Source organism: Myotis yumanensis, unplaced genomic scaffold, assembly GCF_028538775.1.
Source record: "Myotis yumanensis isolate MYYU_CA2020_CCGP unplaced genomic scaffold, mMyoYum1.0.hap1 SCAF_6, whole genome shotgun sequence".
NCBI lineage: Eukaryota > Metazoa > Chordata > Mammalia > Chiroptera > Vespertilionidae > Myotis > Myotis yumanensis.
This window is the reverse complement of record NW_027223757.1, coordinates 76924742-76946375: the sequence shown is the minus strand read 5'-3', so window position 1 is coordinate 76946375 and position 21634 is coordinate 76924742. Positions and strand designations below refer to the sequence as shown.

General features: G+C 46.0%; 1 protein-coding gene across 2 annotated transcripts in view; it reads left to right on the top strand.

Annotated features, from left to right (window-relative positions):
- The window catches only part of PAQR8 (progestin and adipoQ receptor family member 8), a 112102-nt gene extending 90698 nt beyond the window's left edge, over window positions 1-21404 (top strand). For both annotated transcript variants that reach the window (XM_070418431.1, XM_070418432.1), the window contains one exon: window positions 17001-21404. In XM_070418431.1, coding sequence (XP_070274532.1) covers window positions 17034-18098 — 1065 coding nt within the window. In that variant the 5' untranslated portion in view covers window positions 17001-17033 and the 3' untranslated portion in view covers window positions 18099-21404. The remainder of the gene's footprint in view (window positions 1-17000) is intronic.
- Window positions 21405-21634: the final 230 nt, after the last annotated feature.

The window sequence follows — 21634 nt, the reverse complement described above, 5'->3', positions numbered from 1 at the left end:
TGCCTGGGGTTGCGGGCTTGATCCCCAGTCGGGGGCATGCGGGAGGCAGCCGATCAATGACTCTCATCATTGATGTTTCTCTCTCTCTCTCCCTCTCTGAAATCAATAAAAATATATTTTTTAAAAAAAAATTAAAAGCATGAGAACATAATAAATCACAAGGTAAAAAGTGATACAGAAAACAAAGAAAAAGAGCAGAGTAAGGGGGTTCTAGGTGCTGGGGAGGGTGCAGCTGTGTTACTAGGGCAATGAGGCTGTAGAGAAGGTGGGATTTGAGCAAGCACTGGAAGGAGTTGTTTTCCTCCTGGCTGCTGTTGTAATCAGTGTCTGAACCTTCCAGGGCCCACAGGTGGTGTGTGGCGGTGCTTAGGCCACGAGCAAGTGGTGTATGTCTTTAAAGCTCATGCTGGTGGGCAGCTGATGCAGAAGTCATGGATGTGGGCATGTCAACTCGATTGGAAAAACAATCCGGGCCCTCAGGTAGCACTTGCACAGATTATAATCACATGTCACCTGAGACTGGAGGTTATGTTACAGTGAAGAGAAATGGCTGCTTTTATACTTGGCCCTTTCTAAAGCGAAGCTCCATAACCTAGAAATGACAGTCAGGAGTCTGACTTTTTAGTTTGTCCTGAGTGTGCATATTGTTGCTTAAGCCACTTCTAGTATACGTTTTAAACTCCTTCTCAAGAAGAGGGTTTTCAAGTCTTCAGCTGACCTTTCTGTCAACCCATAAACAAGGTAGGGCAGCTCAGGGTACTTTCAGTTATTCTCCATCTGGTAGGTAATATGGCTTCTCATAGTAAATCCTGCGACCTGGGCATGTTGTATTACTAATTTATGAGGCTGGGATAAACAGACATCAACTCCCAATCATTTAAGCCAATGCTTTGTATTCATAAAGTTGAGAGATGTTGTGGTACAGGATTCTTTTTTTTTATTTCTTATTAAATTTTATTGGGGTGACATTAGTCAACATAAACATATAGGTTTCATGTGTGGATTTCTAAGTTATAAGATCTGTACATTGCACCATGTGCCCACCACCCAAAGTCAAATCTCCTGTCACCTCATATTAGGACCCCCTTCTCCCCTCCCATCCCCTTGCCTCTGGCAACCACCACACTGCTGTTTGTGTTCATAACGTTCAGTTTTATATCCCACATATGAGTGAAATCATATGGTTCTTAGCTTTTTCTGTCTGACTTATTTCACTTCGCATAATGTTCTCAAGGTCCATCCATGTTGTTGCAAATGATGCTATTTCATCCTTTCTTATGGCGGTACTGGATTCTTGAATTGACTTTTCCGCATCTCACTTTTTAACCACTTCCATAGCTAATAAGAAAGAAGTATGATGAGTATGAATCTCTACTTTGGAATCAGGAAGAAGTCTCTAGCCGTGCTCCCACCCCCACCCCACTGACCTTGGAGGAGCGGTGGACACCTGTGGGTAGACAGCCACCTTTGCCACTCCACAAGCCTGTCCCTGGCCAAGGATTCTGGAACTGCTCCACAGCCATTCAGCACACGTGTGGCTATTTGTGACTCTGTCCCCAGGCTAATGTTGTATAATAATTGCTGAGGTCACAGGACAAGGTGGGAGGAGGAGGAACAGATTTCCTCCTTAAATCCTGTCTACGCTGATGACAATAAACACTGGTTGGCCAAAATAAGCACAGCACCAATCTTGAAAATGCCCCTCCTCCCCCAATTTTTTAGTAACATTCTTATCTGACCAGTATTTGACTTTTAGTTCTGAACAAAATTCTTATACATTTTTTGGGCATAAATGTAATATTTTGGGTGCTTTGACAATAAAGAGAGGAGGGAGAATGTTTTCCTTACCTTTACTCATAAGCAACTGCCTACCGTCATTTAGCTCCAGGCAGTCATCTGGCTAGGAGTGTCATCCTGGACCTCTGGTTTCTCCCAACATAGAGTGTGGATGATAGAGACAGAGTTCTCTTGACCCCCGTGGTGAAATGATAGTACATAGGAATGTCGCAGCCATTATTATATATATTTGTGTGTGTATATATACATATATTGTTGTCACGAGAGGTATGTCAGATGGTGATAGCAGTACTTAGTAGCAAAAGAAGGAAAGCTCAGTGGATTCAACAGATATTCATCGAAGGTCCGCTCTGGGCAAATATATGTGCCAGGCTCTAAGTGGGGAGGAGAGGGAATGTAATGCCATGTTACACAGGATTTGCTCATCAGAAACGTATGGCCTGCTAGGAGTATATGAAAAGTACTCAAATATCTACAGGACAGAATTGTATGTAATGGCGTCATTCAAGTGATGCAAACTGAAGTTTGCAGGAGAATGGACGGAGGCTGTAGCTCTGACTGGGTGAGTTAGATGCATGGGGGAATCGAATCGGCATCTGAGAGGTGCCATCAGGGAAGGGTAAGGGGGGAACAGCCTCCTGGGCAGAGACCTGCAGAGGAAGCCCCTTCTAGGCATGTGTCCAAGAAGACATGTACGAACTACATCACAGCCTTACTTGTCAGGGAAAATAGCTGGAAACAGCCTGCATGTCCATCCACAAGAGGATGGACAGATAAATTGTGGCATTCAGAAAATATTCAGCAGAGAAAATGAATCAATTAGAGAATCATGTCATAATTAATGTGGAAAAAAACACAAAGCATGTATTAAATGAAAGAAAGAAGGCTGCAGGATGTTAGGTACAAAATTTACATAAAGGTTAAAAATATTTTAAACAATATATGTTTATGGATACTGTATTTAATTTCATAATTTTATTATAGCATATATATATATATATATATATATATATATATATATATTAGCTGTACCCGGCCACGCGTTGCTGTGGCTCAGTCTGGTTAAATGGAAAAGAAAGAAAAGAGAAAGCGCACGTTTCTAATATGTTTAATTTCACAATGCTTGTGGGTATACAATATTTTTTGTTGTTCCACTGTCTGTGCAGATATAGAGATTGTCTGGTTTGCCGACTCTAGAACACGCAACATATAATTGTCCATGTGAGAAGCAATCGTGTCTAGATCTAAACTGCACAATTCTAAAGATTGGCCCTGAGCTTTGTTGATGGTGATTGCAAACACCAATCGAATTGGGAATTGCAGTCTCTTAAATTGAAATGGCATATCCGTTGGAATCATAGGAATGCAAGGAATGAGGACATCTTCACCTTTGAAAGGTCCTGTCAAGATTGTTGCTTCTACGACGTTGCTCATTAATTTTTTTACTGCAAGCCGCGTGCCGTTGCAAAGCTTTCGCTGGTTGATATTTCACAACATGATAATTGGCACACCGATTTTCTTTCTTTTTTTTTTTAATATATTTTATTGATTTTTTACTGAGAGGAAATGAGAGGGATAGAGAGTTAGAAACATCGATGAGAGAGAAACATCGATCAGCTGCCTCCTGCACGCCCCCTACTGGGGATGTGCCTGCAACCAAGGTACATGCTCTTGACTGGAATCGAACCTGGGACCCTTGAGTCCGCAGGCCGACGCTCTATCCACTGAGCCAAACCGGTCAGGGCAACCGATTTTCAATTGCAGTACGTGCGGTGGCATCCCTGGCAGATCGAGTGAATTCAAAAATTCTGTTCGATAATTAACTGCTTCATCTGCTTCCACAATAGTGTCGACGGACTTGTATGTGACTGCCTCGCTTTGAATGTTAGACTGAATAATATTGTTAAGTTCGTAGACGTCTTTGTTCTTGGTCGCAAGAATAGCTCGTTCACTCAGCCAATCTTGATTCTTATAATTGGTTTGAATATTGGGAAATATTTTCCAACCAATTCTTCTTTTGAGGTCACTAAATTGCAGAAGTTATGAGGCAATGAAAATCGTTCTGAGGTCAGATCAACCGGCACCTTTCCATTCCCAATTTCCAGCAATTGATGTGAGACTATCTCAGCTGATCAATCGTTTTGCAGCTGGACACGCATATTTGTAGTTAATTTTATCTACAATTTATAATTGTAAACAGAAACATTGAAATGGAATCGTAAAATATTTAGTATAGCGTGTGTTGCTTTTACGTCCAACAGATGGCACTGTTTTTCAAAAAAAGCATGTTTTTACCTGTCACAGGTGTGACATCTATATAATAGTAGGTATATAGCCGAAACCGGTTTGGCTCAGTGGATAGAGCGTCGGCCTGGGGACTGAAGGGTCCCAGGTTCGATTCCGGTCAAGGGCATGTACCTGGGTTGCGGGCACATTCCCAGTGGGAGATGTGCAGAAGGCAGCTGATGGATGTTTCTCTCTCATCGATGTTTCTAGCTCTCTATCTCTCTCCCTTCCTCTCTGTAAAAAATCAATAAAATATATTTTTTAAAAAAATAGTAGGTATATAGGTATAAAAACACGCGCGTATTCGAATGCAACGTGTGTCAAAATTTCAAAGCCATTGGTGAAGAACTTTCGGAGATTTAAGATTTTGAACAAACGAACATTTTGCACAAACACACACACACTATATATAACCCTAATATGCAAATAGCCCGAATGGCGGAACAACCGAACAACCAGTCCCTATGATGTGTGCTGACCACCCGGGGGTGCACACGGAACATGGTGGGCATAGGCCGAAGCAGGATTGTAGAGCAGGTGAGTAGAAGCGCCACACCAAGGCGGGGCACCCGTCGCTGTCATTGGGGCGAGCCTCTGGTGGTTACTGAAAATTCTTTGCTCCTGTGTGCTGCAGTCCCGTCCTGCGCTCACACCCGCTGCTGGCTCTGGAGCTACCACTCGCACCTGTTGCTAGTGCCCAGCGCTGGCCCCAATAGTTCAGCGCCATCAGCGGGTGCCAGCAGTGGCTGCCGGCCCCTCAGGGCTTCTCCACCTCGCCCTGCTCCTGAGGGGTGATTGGGGCTGGCACCCGCCTCTCGAACCCACTGCTGACGCTGGCCCAAATCACTCCATGCCATCAGCGGGTGTGAGTGGGGCTGGCGCCATCAGCGCGTGGGAGTGGCTGCAGCAGAAGCAGGGCTGCCAGCAGAGAGGGGACTGGGGGCCGCAGTGGGAGGGGTTGGGCTGGGGCGTGGAGTATGGGCCGAGACCCATCTCTGTGCCCACTGTATTATCCTGTATACTTCTCTGTGTGCCAGAAATATTTCATAATTTTTAAATGAAAGAGGAAGTCATAGGGCATGTTTAGGAATACTAGATGGGGTAGATCAGTGGTTTTCAAACTTTAACATGAACCTTGCTAAGAAATATATTTTATTTCAGGAACCGGGAGATTCGTGACAGTACTTGAATATGCAGGATGCACCCTGACATGCTCTGTTCTATTTCCTCTGTTTTGTTCTGCATGAAAACAAGCTGTGGGTCCATTAGGGCCAGGGCATGGAAGGCTCAGCTGAGAGCCTCAGAAATGTGAGCTTTAGTTGGCAAAGAGGAGAGGGCTCCTGGCGGCTTTGGGACGTAGCATCATCAGGCCTGAACTTCAGCCCAGTCAGGTCAGATGGAACTGGGGCCAGAGACTGGAGGGTGCAAGGTCAGGTAGGAAGGCGGTTATCACCATAGTGTAGCTGGGGCAGGACACAGGCCTACAGGGGAAGTGAAATAAGGAATAGGTTTGGGATAAGCTGCACTTTTTTAAAAGGGGGATTTGATGTCTGGGATTTGCAAGGAGGAGGAAGAAAAGGAGAAATTTTGCTTTGCTTTCAAGGCTCGGTGACTGAGAGGTTGGTCCCACCAATAACTAGAACTAGGTACCGCAGGAGAAAGTTTGTTTTATTCACACAGTGCTTAAAGTGCTGATGGGACATCCAGATGAGTAAGGTGACGTCTCGGTTGAGGATTAAAAGCATGAATTTGTAGTGGTCTCATAATGTTTTGTGACTTTCCATACTAGTACACGGCGCCTTGTGAGGAAGAAAGAGAAGTCAGGTGTAAGCAATGCGGGTCAGGCAGGTGGACCCAGTGAAGGGGTGGGGGTGAGGAGTCTGGCCAGGGGAGATGAAAAGTGGCAGGCTCGGGTCCCAGTTTGTGTAGAGACAGCAGCGGGGCCAGATGAGGAAGGTGGACTGAGAGAGAAGAAAGGCCGGAGGACTGGAGGGCGAGGAGCCCAGAGTGTGTTCGCAGACGCGCGGGAATGGTACCGGTGGGAGTCAGGAGTGTTGGGATCAGGAAGGGGGAACTTCACATCTGAGATATTGGAGTGAAAGTAATCCTGAAGGATCAGTAATCACAGGGAGGTAGGACCTGCAGGCTGGGTGGATACTTGTCACATAATGGAGGTGGGAGTGGAGCTGTGTGACAGTTCACAGGCATTGATCTGAACTGAGTAGGTAGACCTTTCAAACAAAGCTCCTCTATAGAATAACGAATGATTCTCTGCCAGATCAGCTACTGATTATGAATGACTACTTCACACTGTAGGAGAGGCCATGCTGGGAAGTGGAGTGAGGTCAGGGGTGCCCTTAGGAGAACGAGCCCTTATGGAAGGCTTTGGGACAGGTGTCCTGGATAATACACCTAGGATGTTAGAGAGCCGGGATTCCTCGTCTGTCGTCAGCTCAGAGGCAGACGGGCACTCACTTTTCAGCTATCTCTTCCTTTTCTGTTCATGTTTGATGGGCTTTCTTTTCCTGAGACACAGGTGGTTGGGCTTTTGGGGCACAGAAATCAGAAGCAGAGAGGCCTGCCCGTACCTTAGGGCTGATTTGGGTTGGGGCTTTGAGTAGGTCGCTTACATTCTCTGTGCTTCAGTTATCCTCACAATCAAGTAACACAAACTAAAAACTTTTTAATGTTTTATTTATTTTTCTTTTTTATTGACTATATTGGGGTGACATTGACTGATAAAGTTATAGGTTTCAGGTGTACAATTCCATAATACATCATCTGTATATTGTATTGTGTGTTCACTCCCCCGAGTCTAAAACCATTTTTTGTAAAGTTTTATAAAGGAAAAAGCAAGTATATCTATCCACTTACAACATAACGCCGGGGAGTGCATTGGATGTGCTTGATGTAACAGGATGTGTTTCATTCTGCTTGAGGCTGTTGCTAAACCTCACAGAGGAGATTATATCTCAGCCCACGTGTGAGAGCAGGCTTTGCCAGGCAGAGAGGGGCACAATTAGCATTGGCAGTGTGATGTGTGCGGCTTGTTCAGGGAACCAGGACAGTCTATTCTGCCCTCTTCTGAGCAACAAGAATAGAAAACTAGGTCTCCTGACTCCTGCTCCAATGTTATTTTGCTTTTTTTTTTTTTTCCTGCCTGGCCTCTCTATTTCCTGCATCTCTGCTTAGGCATTATTGGGCACAAAAATACTACCAGTGGTAGGGGGAGATAGGCCCAATGCAAGCGGATGATTGGAAATCAGTTAACAATTTAAATACGGTTAAGGATACTCACCACGTTGATGATTCGCACACAGATAAACAAGAGCCAACTCAAATGTTGTTTCCTTTTGAAAAATGCCTCCTATGTTCATTATCTCACCTCTCACCAGTTTTGCCTTTAGAAGCAAAGAGGGCCAAAGAAGAGTCTTATTTCACTTTTGTGTTTGAACAATTTTCTGTTGACACATTCTGGGGCACCTTTCCTCTGATAGTTGCTGATAGGAGAACTAGAGGATGTGTAAGTCAGTGTTCCTGTCCCAAGGAGCTTGCAACCCAATACGCAGGAGAGACAAGGCTCTCTACACACAGCAGTGAGGCAGCATGCGAGTCCGGATGTTCTGATACCAAACATGGGGAATAGGTAGGTTAAGTGTTCACGGAGCAAAGAAATCAAGATGGCTTGGAGGAGACTTCTTTTTAAAGCTTTTTAAAAAATATGATTTTATTGATTTTAAGAGAGAGAGAGAGAGAGAGAAAGGGAGAGGCTGATAGAAACATTATCCATCAGCTGCCTCCTACACACCTCCTACTGGGGATTGAGCCCGCAACCCGGGCAGGTGCCCTGATTGGGAATCAAACCAGTGACCTCTTGGTTCCTGGGTCAACGCTCAACCACTGAGACACACTGGCTGGGCTGGAGAAGACTTCTTCATGGCCATTGTGGACTAGAACTAAGGCCTTGGACGGAAAATGGAGCGACTTACTTGTTTCTTAGTAGCAAATAAAAAGCCTTCGTCTTGGGACCACCCAGGGAGTGCACTGCCTCAGCTGCAAAAGGTTTAACTTCTCACAGCTAGGAGACCGCATTCCTCACATGGCGCTCCAGCCCAGACTTAATTTGCTAGCAGGTCCCTCTGCTATGGAAAGTACCATTCCAAGATTGATTTCCTGCCAGTGGAAATCTGCAGCTCGATTGAGGGTTCACCTGGGCTGGCCCCGGTCCCAGCAGGTTTGCAGATGGGCGACAGAGCTTCCTGCAGCAGAAAGCTAGAGGCTGTGCTGCTAAAGCCAAGCCACACTAACGAAGCTGCCAGTTACACCCTTAGGGCAAGTCCTGGGAGACTCCTGTCCCCAGGCTTTCATTAGCAGGTCTTGCAGGTAGCAGAGCTCACCTTGACCCAAACAGGAAGTCTCTGAGGAAAAAAATGATCACCTCCAGCTAACTGTTGGTTGACCTTAGACTGCTTCAGTGTGTTCCAAATTCCCCAGCTCCTCCAAATTCTTCCACCACAATAAACACAGCTACTGTTTATTGCACGTGGAAGGTGTGTGCTGTGTTGTTTGAAAAATAGTACCTGCTGAAGTGGGAAGATGAGCTGTGACGTGGAAAGTATAGGAAGTAGCAATAAAGAATATTCAGATTCGGCAGTCATGCTCCTTGGTATTTGCCCAAATGAGTTGAAAACGTATGTTCACAGAAAAAGCTGCACATGGATGTTTAGGGCAGATTTCTTCATAATTTCCAACTGAGCCACGCTGGCCAGGGCGGGACACATAGTTTTAATTTGCTTCTTTCTTGTAATAACATCTTTCATTCCTTTATTTATTCAGCAAATCTTTGTTGAACATCTGCTATGTCCTAGTCAATCTAAGTGCAGGGGAGACTACAGTGGGAAAAAAATGGAGCACATGTATTTCATGTACATCTTTCTGTAACAATAAAGGTAAATATATCTACATAATTACTTGAATATGTGCATAGTATCCTATTTTATAGATTTATCATAATTTATTAAATCAGATCTCCCATTTTGGAATATCAAGATGCTATTTATGTTTTCTGTGTTTTCTTTTTTTAAAATATATTTTTATTGATTTCAGAGAGGAAGGGAAAGGAAGAAAAAGATAGAAACATCAATGATGAGAGAATCATTGATTGACTGCTTCCTGCACACCCCACAACTGGGGATCGAGCCCACAACCTGGGCATGTGCCCTTGTCCAGAATTGAACCTGGGACCAGTCAGTCTGCAGGTCTACGCTCTATCCACTGAGCAAACCGGCTAGGGCAGGTTTTCTTGAGTATAGAGAGGATATGGGTTGACCATGGGTGAATCAGAGTTCATGTTAAAATTATCTCTGCTGCCGTAACCGGTTTGGCTCAGTGGATAGAGCGTCGGCCTGCGGACTCAAGGGTCCCAGGTTCGATTCCGGTCAGGGGCATGTGCCTTGGTTGCGGGCACGTCCCCAGTGGGGGGTGTGCAGGAGGCAGCTGATCGATGTTTCTAACTCTCCATCCTTCTCCCTTCCTCTCTGTAAAAAATCAATAAAATATATATTAAAAAAAAATTATCTCTGCTAATAATAGGATTCTGCCAGTGGTGTCGTTCTTTAAAATGTGACTTTGTAAACAGTGATATATTTGGCAGATGTGGCTGCAAAGGTTGGTGTGGGCCCAGCCGCCTCTCACTTGATGGACGACTGTGGAGATCCTGGCGGCGTCTGAGGCTATTGGCAATGCCATCTCTGTCTCTGGTTGGACCAGAGGCTGCTCCAAGCATGGCTCCAGTTCTTAGCAATCGCACACCATGTCGGCACTTTGGCTGCTGTTCCTTCTCGGCCATTTATAGTTCTGCAGTGATGTGTGAGCTGGGTTTCTATGGATTCTGGAAGCGTTTCTTCTGCCTTCTTTGATGGAAATGGCTGCTCTTTTGTCCTCTGTCCAATACGCAGCAGGCCACCTCCCTGCCATCTGTGCGAGCCCCCACACAGCGACGTGAGGTGATGACACAGGAGCTCTTTGTTGGTGGTTTTAGCACACTGCTTGATCCTCCATACAAAGCAAAACACAGCCCAGATGAATTATGGAATTTTACAGTATTAGAGTCTGTAGAGACTGACTCCTATTTTATAGACTAGAGGACTGAGGCAGGGAGAGGTTGAGTGATCTGTCTACAGTCCCATCATTAGTGGTAGAGCTAGACCTAGAAGTGGGAACTTTTTCTTCCTCGTCCAGTGCTTTTCCAGGGAATCTGCTAAACCAAACCTGCGATCCGTTCCAGTAAGGTCCTTGTAATAGACCAAAGAACACCAGTGTTTTGGAGCATTTATCTTTGGCCTTCAGATAAAATGTTACCAGATGGTACCAAACTATGTGCATTTCCCAAACATGGAGCTTTTTATTTCATTCTCTACTTTACCCGGGGAAAGGTTTTAGAGAGCATGCTGTGGGTGCAGCGGAGCGGAATCAGTGACTGTTCTCAGGGCTGCCTGCTTTCCTCCAGCAGGCTGATCAGCAACCTTATCTTTAGGTTTATCACTGGAATCTCTCACTGCACCAGTCTGCAAGCCAGCCGCAAGGACGCATGTCTCTTTAAGATGAAAGAGGCCTGCGGGGTTTGTGATCACTTTTTATCTGGGTTGCACACCCACTGAATTGTCTGATAGATGCCTGATAGAGTATATGGCAGTCCCATTTCCTTCTCTTGGAGAGTACTGGACTCTGATTTACAAATAAACTCAGTGGCAAAGAACTGAGAAGCTTTGCAATAGTGATTGCTTTTGTAGGGCCAACTGCAAATTATCTTTGTGGATGGAGCAAAGCAGTGTTACAGTAGCATATCTGGAGTTGCATATCACTGAAAAATGTTTGGGTTTAGTCGTAGAGTGCATTTTTTGAGGACACAGTGGTTAATAGCTCAGTCACTAGGGCTGACTGCTTCAGGTTACTTCCTGGCTCTGCAATTTACTGTGTAGCCTTGGGCACACAATTTACTGTGTAGCCTTGGGCAAGTTAATGAATCTCTCTGTGCTTCTGTTTCCTCATCTGTAAAATGAGAATGATGATATAGTACCACTATGGTCAGGTGGCTCACTTGGTTGGATTGTCCTCCCATACACCAAAAGGTTGCAAGTTCGATTACCAGTCAGGGCACATATGTAGGTTGTGGGTTTGATCCCCAATTGGAGCACATACAGGAGGCAACCTATCAATGTTTCTCTCTCATCTCTCTCCCTGCCCCCCGCCCCCATCCTTTCTCTTAAAAATCAATAAAAACATATCCTCAGGTGAGAATTTTAAAAAAGAAAAAGAAATAGTACCAATGCCAGATAGTTGTTGGGAAGTTTAATGAGTTAATCTATAATAATAAAATGGCAATATGCTAATTAGACTGAACATCTTCCAGATGTCATTCCAGATGTCCTTCCTGACAAAGCTGGGGTCCTGGGTGCCTGCGCCTGGCCAGAGGGAAGGAAGCCTGGGTCCCGGGTGCCAGAGAAAAGCCGGTGCCAGCACCCCGGGGGAAGGAAGGCCTACTCTTGCACGAATTTTCGTGCATTGGGCCTCTAGTCCATATAATAAAAGCCTAAGTGACCGTTACAGCAGAATGACCAGAATGACCAGTCACTATGATACGCACTGACCACCAGGGGGCAGACGCTCAATGCAGGAGCTGCCCCCTGATGGTCAGTGCACTACCACAGAGGGATGCTGCTCAGCCAGAAGCTGGGCTCACGGCTGGTGAGCACATCGGTGGTGGCGGGAGCCTCTCCTGCCTCCACAGCAGCACTTAGAAACAGTGAGCCGAGCGATAAGGAGCAGCGAGCAGGTGGGCGGTAAGGAGTGAGGGGTTCTGGACTGTGAGAGGGACGTTTGACTGCCAGCTTAGGCCTGATCCCCTGTAGGCGGACATCCCCCAAGGGATCCCGAACTGCGAGAGGGCGCAGGCCGAGCTGAGGGACACCCCCCTGCCCCGCCTCAGAGCACAAATTTTGTGCACTGGGCCTCTAGTATTTGTGAAGAGCCTAGAATACTGCAGGGTAAATGATAAACACCATATAAGTGTTTGTCATTATCATTATCCTGACATTTTCACTCCATTCATTCATTTATTCAACAACAATTTATTGGAACATCCCCCATGTGGGAGACACAGTGATAGGTGATAAAAGATTCTCAGCCCTCAAAGGATCTTTACAGTATAGTGGGTGGAGAGACAGGCAATATAAAGTGGGCATTGGCGCTGTACGGTAGGGAGAGTGCTGTAAGGGAGCAGCGATTTTTCAACCCATGTGCCGAAACACACTGGTGTGCTGCAAGAATTTTTAAAACATGCAATACCTAACTATTTAGTCAGGGGCACTGACCTCTTTTCCCTAGATTGTCAAATTTTAAAAAATGACAACCAACACAACACTAGCCATCTAGTGTGTATAAATCAAAGTTACACCTACTTTTTGTCAGATCGGCAAAAAATACATTGTTTTGGTGTGCTGCAGAACTTTAATAATAAGTTTGTGTGCCATGAGATGAAAAGGTTGCAAATTGCTGTAATGGAGGACTACAAGTGCAGTGGGCAAGATCGTAGTACCTGAGGGGAAGGCTTCACAGGGGAACCTGAGCTGGGTCGTGAAGGATAAATAGGAGTTGGCCAGGAACAGCCCGACCTCCCAACGTCCAAGCTATTATTTCTTTTATTCCTCAGTCTTGCCTGAAAGAAGGAAATTGGTGCCATATGTCTGGGCCTAAAGAATTTATCCATTCTGTAAATGATTGTCGGGTGTATGATTATTTTATTTTTTTAATTGATTTTAGAAAGAGAGGAAGGAAGAGGAAGAGAGAGATTGAAACATTGATGGGAGAGAAACATCAATTGGCTGCCTCCTGCATGCCCCCCACCAGTGATTGAGTCCGCAACCCGGGCACGTACCCTGACCTGGAATTGAACCAGCAACCTCTTGGTGCATGGGTCGACGCTCAGCCGCTGAGCCACGCTGGCTGGGCAAGGCGTGTGATTATTTTAGACAGAGGAAGTTGTGCACCACGCAGTCCCTGCCCCTGAAGGAGCTTGGGAATCGAGCAGAGTGAACCCGTGATCGGGAACCCAGGAGAGAAGTATGCTGGGGCCTCTTCAGGAAGATCTATATCCCAGCTGCCTCAGCAGAGGAGTTGGTATGCACCCCGTGCAAGGGAGACCATTCTAAGGGAGCATCTTAGTTGACTCATGACCACATGAGTTTGGGGAGGGTGCATGGGGACAGAGGCCAGGAATGAGGGAGGGGCCCTTGCTCAGGGCCGGCAATGGGAAGGCTGAGAAGTGTGTTCTGCAACAACATCATGATGCCAATATGTGCTTCCTCCAAAACGGGCTCCCAGGCTTTACAGCTGGCCCTTTGAAGCCTAACTGCAGGTAAGGCCTGTCTAGGTAGGTGGTCGGACCCCACTGGACAGCGGTTTCTGAAGTTCATGACGATAAAGAATTATAACTTATTACCATCGCTGTGGCAGTGGTGGCTGCTCTCACACAAAGGGAGAATGTTATGGCCGTGGAAGAGGTAGTTGCTAAGCAAAGGATTAAAAATTAATCCCCACTCTTCCCAATCATTACTTTAGAATTTTTTATGACCTTGGACTTCCAAAGGGAGATTGAGGTCCTTGTCACCCACAGATAGAGGACCTGGATCTTTTTATCACCTCATTGCTGAGGGAGATAAGAGATGGTGTCCTGAGTTGGAGGCCATGGAGGTCAGGTCCCTGGAACTTTCGATGAATGTTGGGTTACACACTCCAGAGGGTGGAGTTAAGGAGCCCCTGAGACTGATGTGGCTGCATTCTAAGGATCCTTGAGAAAGGAGACCTCATTTTCAAGGGAAATGAAGATTCTGCCTTTTTATTTTTATTTATTTTTATTTTTTTTCCTGTGCACCCTTTCCTTTGAAGTTAAAGTGAATATCCTTTTGGTCTTATACTTCTCTGTTTCTTATTTCTATAAACCTCTTCCTAGTTCAGTTTCGGTAAGTGAAAGAGAAGTGGCAATGATTTCATGATCAGGACTTGTCAACATAAAGCCAGGAGGTTACGTTGGTGAGATGAGGGCTGGAGAAACTCAGGGTCAGACGGGGTTTTCTGAAAATTGCCAATAAAGCAGCATCATAATCTGTCTTTTCTTCCTCAGAACAAACAGGTGCCAGTTGGCTCCCAGGTCTGAACTGGACTTAGTTCCAACCAATAGACAACCCAGACCCACGGTTTTAATCGTTAGAAATTCAGTTGTGTCATCAGCTTATAAAAACCTGCTATTGTGTCAGGCATCCTATTTTCGAGGATGCAAAGATGAGCAGAAACTGTGCAGTCATGTGTTATTCAACTCTGGATGCAGAATGGCCTGCGATTGCTTGGGGTGCCCAGAGGTGATGGAAACTCGCTTGATCAATGCAGGTGGGCGTGCCGGGCCACATCTTCAGCGAGTCCTACAGCTCATATCCCAGACACAAAATCAAACCAACATTTTCATCTGATTTCCCTCTATGTTTGTATGTAAAGAATAGAGCCCTCTAATTCCCCAGAGCTCCAACAAGCCCAGTGCCCCTAGATTGCATGCTTCTCGGTCACCAGCATCAGCACAGTTTGAAATGTCGTCCCATGTCCCAGGCCCAGCCCTACAGTGCATCCACCTGATCTGGGACCTGTGTACCCCACCTGTTTCCACCTGCTGGTGTCCCCCTCCCTTACCCCTGCTGTGCTCTGTCACCAACTGCCACCCAGGTCAGTTGGAATCTCCATCTATTAACCCTCAGGTTCTCAATCCCTCTGCTCGCTGGCGGCAAAAGCACTGCTTAGCTTTTTCTTGTTTTGCTCGTTTTGAATGAATTAAGGTATTCTGATGACAACTTTCTCTCTCTCTCTCTCCCACCCTTACCTGTCTTTCTGGCTGACACTCTGATTCTTAATAAGGTTCTCTAATTTTTATATTGAGCACTAGTTGATGGCTTGGTCCTGGTAGGAAATCACTGGCCTGTACTAGCTAAAGAAATGACTCAGTCCCAGGTTTCAGGGCCACCGTACAAGTAGATACAAGGCACGGAGGGGGCATTAGGTCGTCTACTCGTGAACCGCCCCCACTTCTCCCACTGGAGATGGTCGTAATCATGGCAGATGTTTTGTGGACTTGGAACCAAGCGCTCTGTTAAACACTTTAAGGGCATGATGTCATAATAGTCCTTACATCAGCTTCTCTTTATCAATTGCTCAACTTCTCAGATGACAGAGCCCAGGCTGGAGCTCATGGCTTGTCCTTGTGGAGGGCAGGGCTCAGGTCTCTGGTGCCGATGTCCTCCTTCAGACCACACACACGCCACCTGCCACCTCCTCAGGCGCTCCAGGCTGCACAGGTCCTTATTTTGGCATAAGTGCTTTGACCTTGCTCTCTGCCTACAGCTCTCTTTCCCCCTCATGTTCTCTTGGGAATTCTGATTTTCCTTCAACACCCAGTTCAGGGATCACTTGTAGAAGCTTGCACACCCCTCCCTGGCCTTCTGTCTATTTTGCTTATGTTTGCAGAGACACCGTGAACCAGCGCTCGCCTCCGTGGAGCACGCATCCATGTTTTGGTCATAACGTCCCTACTCGTCTGCCTCAGTAGACTCTGACCTTGAAAAGCAGGCAGCATATCTTTTTAGTCTTTGTATCCCTAGCACAAAGGCCAGCTCATAGTAACACAGATAACAGCAGTACTTAGCATTTACTGAGCACTCGTCTTGGGCCAGGCAGGGTGCTACGCACTTTATGTGTTAAATTCTCTCATTTAGCCACCCCCAACGATCCATATGATACGTAAAATTACTGCTCCCACGTTGCAGATGAGGGAACTGAAGCTTAGTGAGCACTGTAACTTGCCCCAGGTTACCCTGAACTTACTTTTGGTAAGTGGCCAAAAGCCAGGGCTTGACCCCAGGTCTCCCTGAACTTCTTTCACATTTTATTCATCTCCATGTCCTACATTTTAGACCATTTAGATATTTTTTTTCTTTTTTCAATGTTAAGGTGTGTGAGTAGGAAGATGACATTTCTTCACTACAATTAGTAGTGCCCTGAGAAGCACTTGCTGTATCTCTCCCAGCGAAGGGTTCTTGAAGGAAGGTTTTGCACTTTTCTGAGGAAAAGGGTTTGGGAAATATGAATTACAGAGGGTAACTGTAGACATGCTAAAAATCCATTTCTTGACTCAGTAACTTCACTTGAAACTTTGCAGCTATTTTACGAACTATTTTATGAAATAATTGCTGTGCTTAGCTGGCTCATCTGTCAACAGAAATTTCAAATGTAAATTCAGCATTTGGGGGACCTAAAATTCATTGAGCAGAGATGTAAGCATCCAGGAGAGACAAGCCCCAAACTACCTCCTTTCCAGAGTATAACTTAAACAAACAAAAAACAATCTTTGCAATTAGAGTTTATGTTAAATTTGTTTAACTGGTCAAATATTTCCCAGAATATACATGGGTTTTTACCAACCTAACAGTGAATAGAGCCTGCGTTTCCTAACAGTGGATAGAGCCTATTCTCGGGTTGGAATCTGGTCAAGGGCATGTACCTCCGGTTGCAGGCTCCTCCCAGGCCCAGGCCGTGCAGGAGGCAACCAATCGATGTGTTTCTCTCACATTGGTATTTCTCTCTCTCTTCCACTCTCTCTAAAAATCAATGAAAAAATATCCTCGGGTGAGGATTTAAAAATAAATAAATAAATAACTTTTAAAAAAGAAGAAGAAAGGCTCACAGAGCTGCCTGCAGCTTTCTGCCTCCGTATTGCACGAGAAAGCTGCGTTTCATTAAGAACACCCATAGTTGCTTTGCTCCCTTAGCTCAGTCCCTCTCTCGCTGCATTTTTGCTGATGTTCCTTTCTTGTCTTTAGGCTGCAACCCCCGCCCTGCCGTGCCAGGCAGCCATGACGACGGCCATCCTGGAGCACCTGAGCACCCTGTCGGTCAGCGGGCAGCAGCTGCGCCGCCTGCCCAAGATCCTAGAGAATGGGCTTCCCAAGATGCCTTGCACCGTCCCCGAGACAGATGTGCCCCAGCTGTTCCGGGAGCCTTACATCCACACCGGCTACCGCCCCACGGGCCACAGGTGGCGCTACTACTTCCTCAGCCTCTTCCAGAAACACAACGAGGTGGTCAACGTCTGGACCCACTTGTTGGCGGCCCTGGCCGTCCTCTTGCGGTTCTGGGCCTTTGCCGAGGCCGAGGCCTTGCCCTGGGCCTCTGCCAGCACCCTGCCCCTACTCATCTACGTCCTGTCCTCCATCACTTACCTCCTGTTCAGCGTGCTGGCCCACCTGCTGCAGTCCCAGTCGGAGCTCTCCCACTACACGTTCTACTTCGTGGACTACGTGGGGGTGAGCATCTACCAGTACGGCAGCGCCTTGGTCCACTTCTTCTACACCTCTGACCAGGGCTGGTATGAGCACTTCTGGCTCTTCTTCCTTCCAGCAGCTGCCTTCTGTGGCTGGTTGTCTTGTGCTGGCTGTTGTTACGCCAAGTATCGTTATCAGAAGCCTTACCCAATCATGAAGAAGATATGTCAGGTGGTGCCCTCAGGGCTGGCCTTCATTCTGGACATTAGCCCCGTGGCCCACCGAGTAGCCCTATGCCACCTGGCTGGCTGCCAGGAGCAGGCCGCCTGGTACCACACCCTCCAGATCCTCTTCTTCCTGGTCAGCGCCTACTTCTTCTCTTGCCCGGTTCCTGAGAAGTACTTCCCCGGTTCCTGTGACATTGTGGGCCACGGGCATCAGCTCTTCCACGTATTTCTGTCCATTTGCACGCTTTCCCAGCTGGAGGCCATCCTCCTGGACTACCAGGGGCGGCAGGAGATCTTCCTGCAGCGCCACAGTCCCCTGTCTGTCTACGTGGCCTGTCTGTCCTTCTTCTTGTTGACCGCCTGCAGCACCACCACTGCAGCCCTCCTGAGGCGCAAAGTCAAGGCCAGACTGATGAAGAAAGAGTCCTGAGGCTGGCAGGGTGGGCAAGCTGTGGAGGCACCCCACTGCGATTTGGGGGAAACGTGATACAAACACAGGAGCTGACTTTTTGTTTCTAAGAGTTTTAATGTGTATTAATGGCCTTTACATTAATACATATATATCCAAGGATATGCTATGGCCATGGCTTTGGGAAGCCAAAGGATTCAAGAGTTATGTTGTTAATAAAAGGAGTGTTTCTTTTCCATCTGGGTCATAGCCTTTCAAGACACAGGAAAGGAAGGGACCTTGGCTAAGATCATGGGGCACTGAATTAAGGACCATATTCATGCCTGAAAATTCAGTAAAATTCTGACTAAGGCCTTCAGGGGCAAGTCCCGGAGCTGGAGGGGTGATAAACTTGGACTGGAAAACAAGGAGGTGGCTGGTCCACACCATATTGGACCAGCCATCCTACTGTTGCTGGTCTTTGGTAATTGAATAAATTGACCCAAGGACCCATTTCCTTTGGGTTTCAGATTGTCCAAGGTGGAGAATTCAGACTCTTCAAGATTCAGTGAAACCTTCAGACAATGAATTATCCAGTTCATCTGATTTCTGATCTCTCCTCTCTCACCCACTCTAACTCTGACCCTTTTCTCAGGATGACATCTCTCTGGCTATTTCCTCTAAAGTGGTGTTCACTCCCTTCAGACCTTGGTAACACACAGGACTGGGAAGTAGTTGCGTGGATCCATGTGGCTATCCAGGAAGCTTATTCTCATATAATGCTAATGCAGACGGTACTAGAAAGTACAGTGCCAAGAGCCACCAGGAGGCCCAGGCAATAAGCTTGGATACTGTTTGGTATCCTAGGGCCCACTGTTGTATACCCGTGGACTGGAGGATTACTTGAGGTCTGTTACAGCTGCCTGACGGGCCAGAAGATTTGGGGCTTGCTCCAGGGAGTCTTCTCCAGATTTTGGCCAGTGTGTTCAAAAAGCCCCTGGTAGAATGAATTGGTTCTAAGGATCCCTCTAGGGATCTAATTATTTCAAGAGGAACCCAGGGTCCAGCCTTTTAAGTACATGCCACACCACAAGGGACCCACATAACTAGCCCAGTTCAGGGTCCTCAGACAGGCACTTAACCTCCACTGAGAGCTGAACCCTTAAAACAGTCAAGCCCCAGGACAGGAAGTGTGTGTGCGCTCTCTGGTTGGTCCCCGGAGGCTCCTTGGAGTATGAATGGTGAGTGGGGCACCCTGTAGCTAGAATGTCCCATTTCGGACGTCACTGCCCAGCAGCTTCTACGGGGTAAGTGGTACTTGCCATCGATGTGTTCTGGCCATGCAGCCTCCAGAGGACCCACCTCGCTCTGGTCCAGTGAAAGAGGCTGCGTTGACAGAGGAGCCGCGGGAGGCTGCATTTCCTATCAGTATAAGGTTCCCATTTACCGAAAAGGGAAGTGGTTTGTTTTCACTCCACTTCGACAAACATCTTCTATTACTAGATTATCTTGTTGTCTTCAAATCTTTGTTTTCTTTCTTTCCCTGAGAGATGTGTGGGTTTGTGCCTTATAAATGGAAATGTATGAACACTCCTTAATATATGGCCATGTGAAATTTGCGGTTTGGGGTTACTGGGATTAGAAAGAAAGAATCTGTTGCTTTTCAACCAGTGGATGAAGGATTGTTTATCAATCAAAAGACTCTTTCAACCTGCTTATTTTTTGCAAAAAAGAAGAAGGGGAGGACGAGAAAGAAAAATATTCAACCGAAGCTTTCCTATAATCTTTATATCAAGAAAATGTATGTTTTGTCAGCTTTGCAGTTTTCCTAGATGGGTGCCTCTATTAATCCCCAAGTACGTGAACTTCTGTGCTACCCAAGTGTCTTACACAAGCTTCTGGTGTCTAGGCCAAATCCACCACAAATAAAGTTAGCAAACGGAATCGGGTTGGACTAAGCAAGGGCATGGGGGAGTTGTGCAAACACATTACAAGTAGAGGGTCAGTTTAAAATGGGGAATAGAAAGTGCTTGAAATGTTCGTTAGTATGGATTCAAAGACCATGCTCTTTTAAAAGTTGGAAGGAAGATGTAAGTCAAGCTCTTGAACGTAACTGGTGGTCATGGTGGCTGAGATCTTGAGGCCCAAGATAAGTACAAGATAGACCAAACTTGTAGATCTTGCCATCAAATTCTTAGTTTAATTTACACAAGTGTTGGTCCCTCAAGTGATTGAAATTTTTTTTTTACGTTTTCACCACAGATATTTGAGAAGCCTTGAGTAGGGGGTAGTAACATGTAAACACAGGAAATGCAGATGTTTGTTCATTAATACTCAGACTTTTAAAGGATTAAATACTCTATTGAAACATCTTCATTAAAATGAGTGTATGGTAAGGAACAGGCCTAGTTTGTTTAAAACAGTGGTTCCCAAACTTATTTGGCCTACCGCCCCCTTTCCAGAAAAAATATTACTCAGCCCCTGGAAATTAATTTTTTTAAAATTTTAATAGCAGTTACTCATCACCCCCAAATGCACCTGTGGCCATCACCGCCCCCCTGGATCGCTGCAGCGCCCACGGGGGGGGGGTGGGGGGGGGGGGCGGTAGCGTCCACTTTGGGAATCACTGGTTTAAAAGGAATAATTATTTGATAAAGGAGATGATTGTCTTTCTCCACCAGACCCCCTCAAATAATTGGCATCTACTGGAAATTCTGCTCATTATCTCTCATTTTTTAAGCAAGTACTTTCAACCTATTAAAATGTAAATGCCTCTGAAAAAAACTAAACTATCAGTCCATTTACATACTATGAATAAAAATTCTGATGGATTTATATCGGACCCTAGCCAGAGTAGGATGAGGGGATGGTAGGACGTACTAGACTGGGGATACATTTGCCCATTTCTCTGCTGCTTAGTACTTCCTGGCCTATATATTTAATTAACAAGCTGATGTTGATACTCTTCCGGTGGTAGGCTTTCATTTCGCACCTTGGCTGAAAGTACCTCATTCCGGAACATTCTCAATCCTCTACTGGAAGCTTGAAAAACAGCAGGAGCTCACGCCACGCGGTTGAAGGTCCGACATTCCTGCTTATGTTGCCCACCTTTTCACAAATTGTACCGTAAGGTTTCACGATTGCTGCGCTGTAGTTTCAAGTAGATCCTCCAGATGGCACTCACGTCTTACTCAGAGAGGGCCCAGCCATTGCCCTCAAGGTCTCAGCCTGCAGATAGTGTTGGACCCAGTGTTTTGCTTGATTGCTTGGCAAGGAAACATTCGAATTATTTTCTGCTTATTTAAATCTACTTACAGAAATGACCATTAAACTGATTTTGTATATGAATTGTTGTACTGTCAACATCTCTTTGCCACAGCCCTTGACCAGGGCTACTTTGACAAGGCCCATCTTAAAGAAAGGTTTTTATCTAGACAGTCATTGCCAGGAGAAGGTCACGATACTTGAGATGCCCCTAGAAGTAGGAAAGTATAAAAAAATTTAAAAATCTCCAACCCCCTCCCCCCCAAACCACACATACTGCTATATCCCAAATCCTCACTTGTAAGCAGATCAAA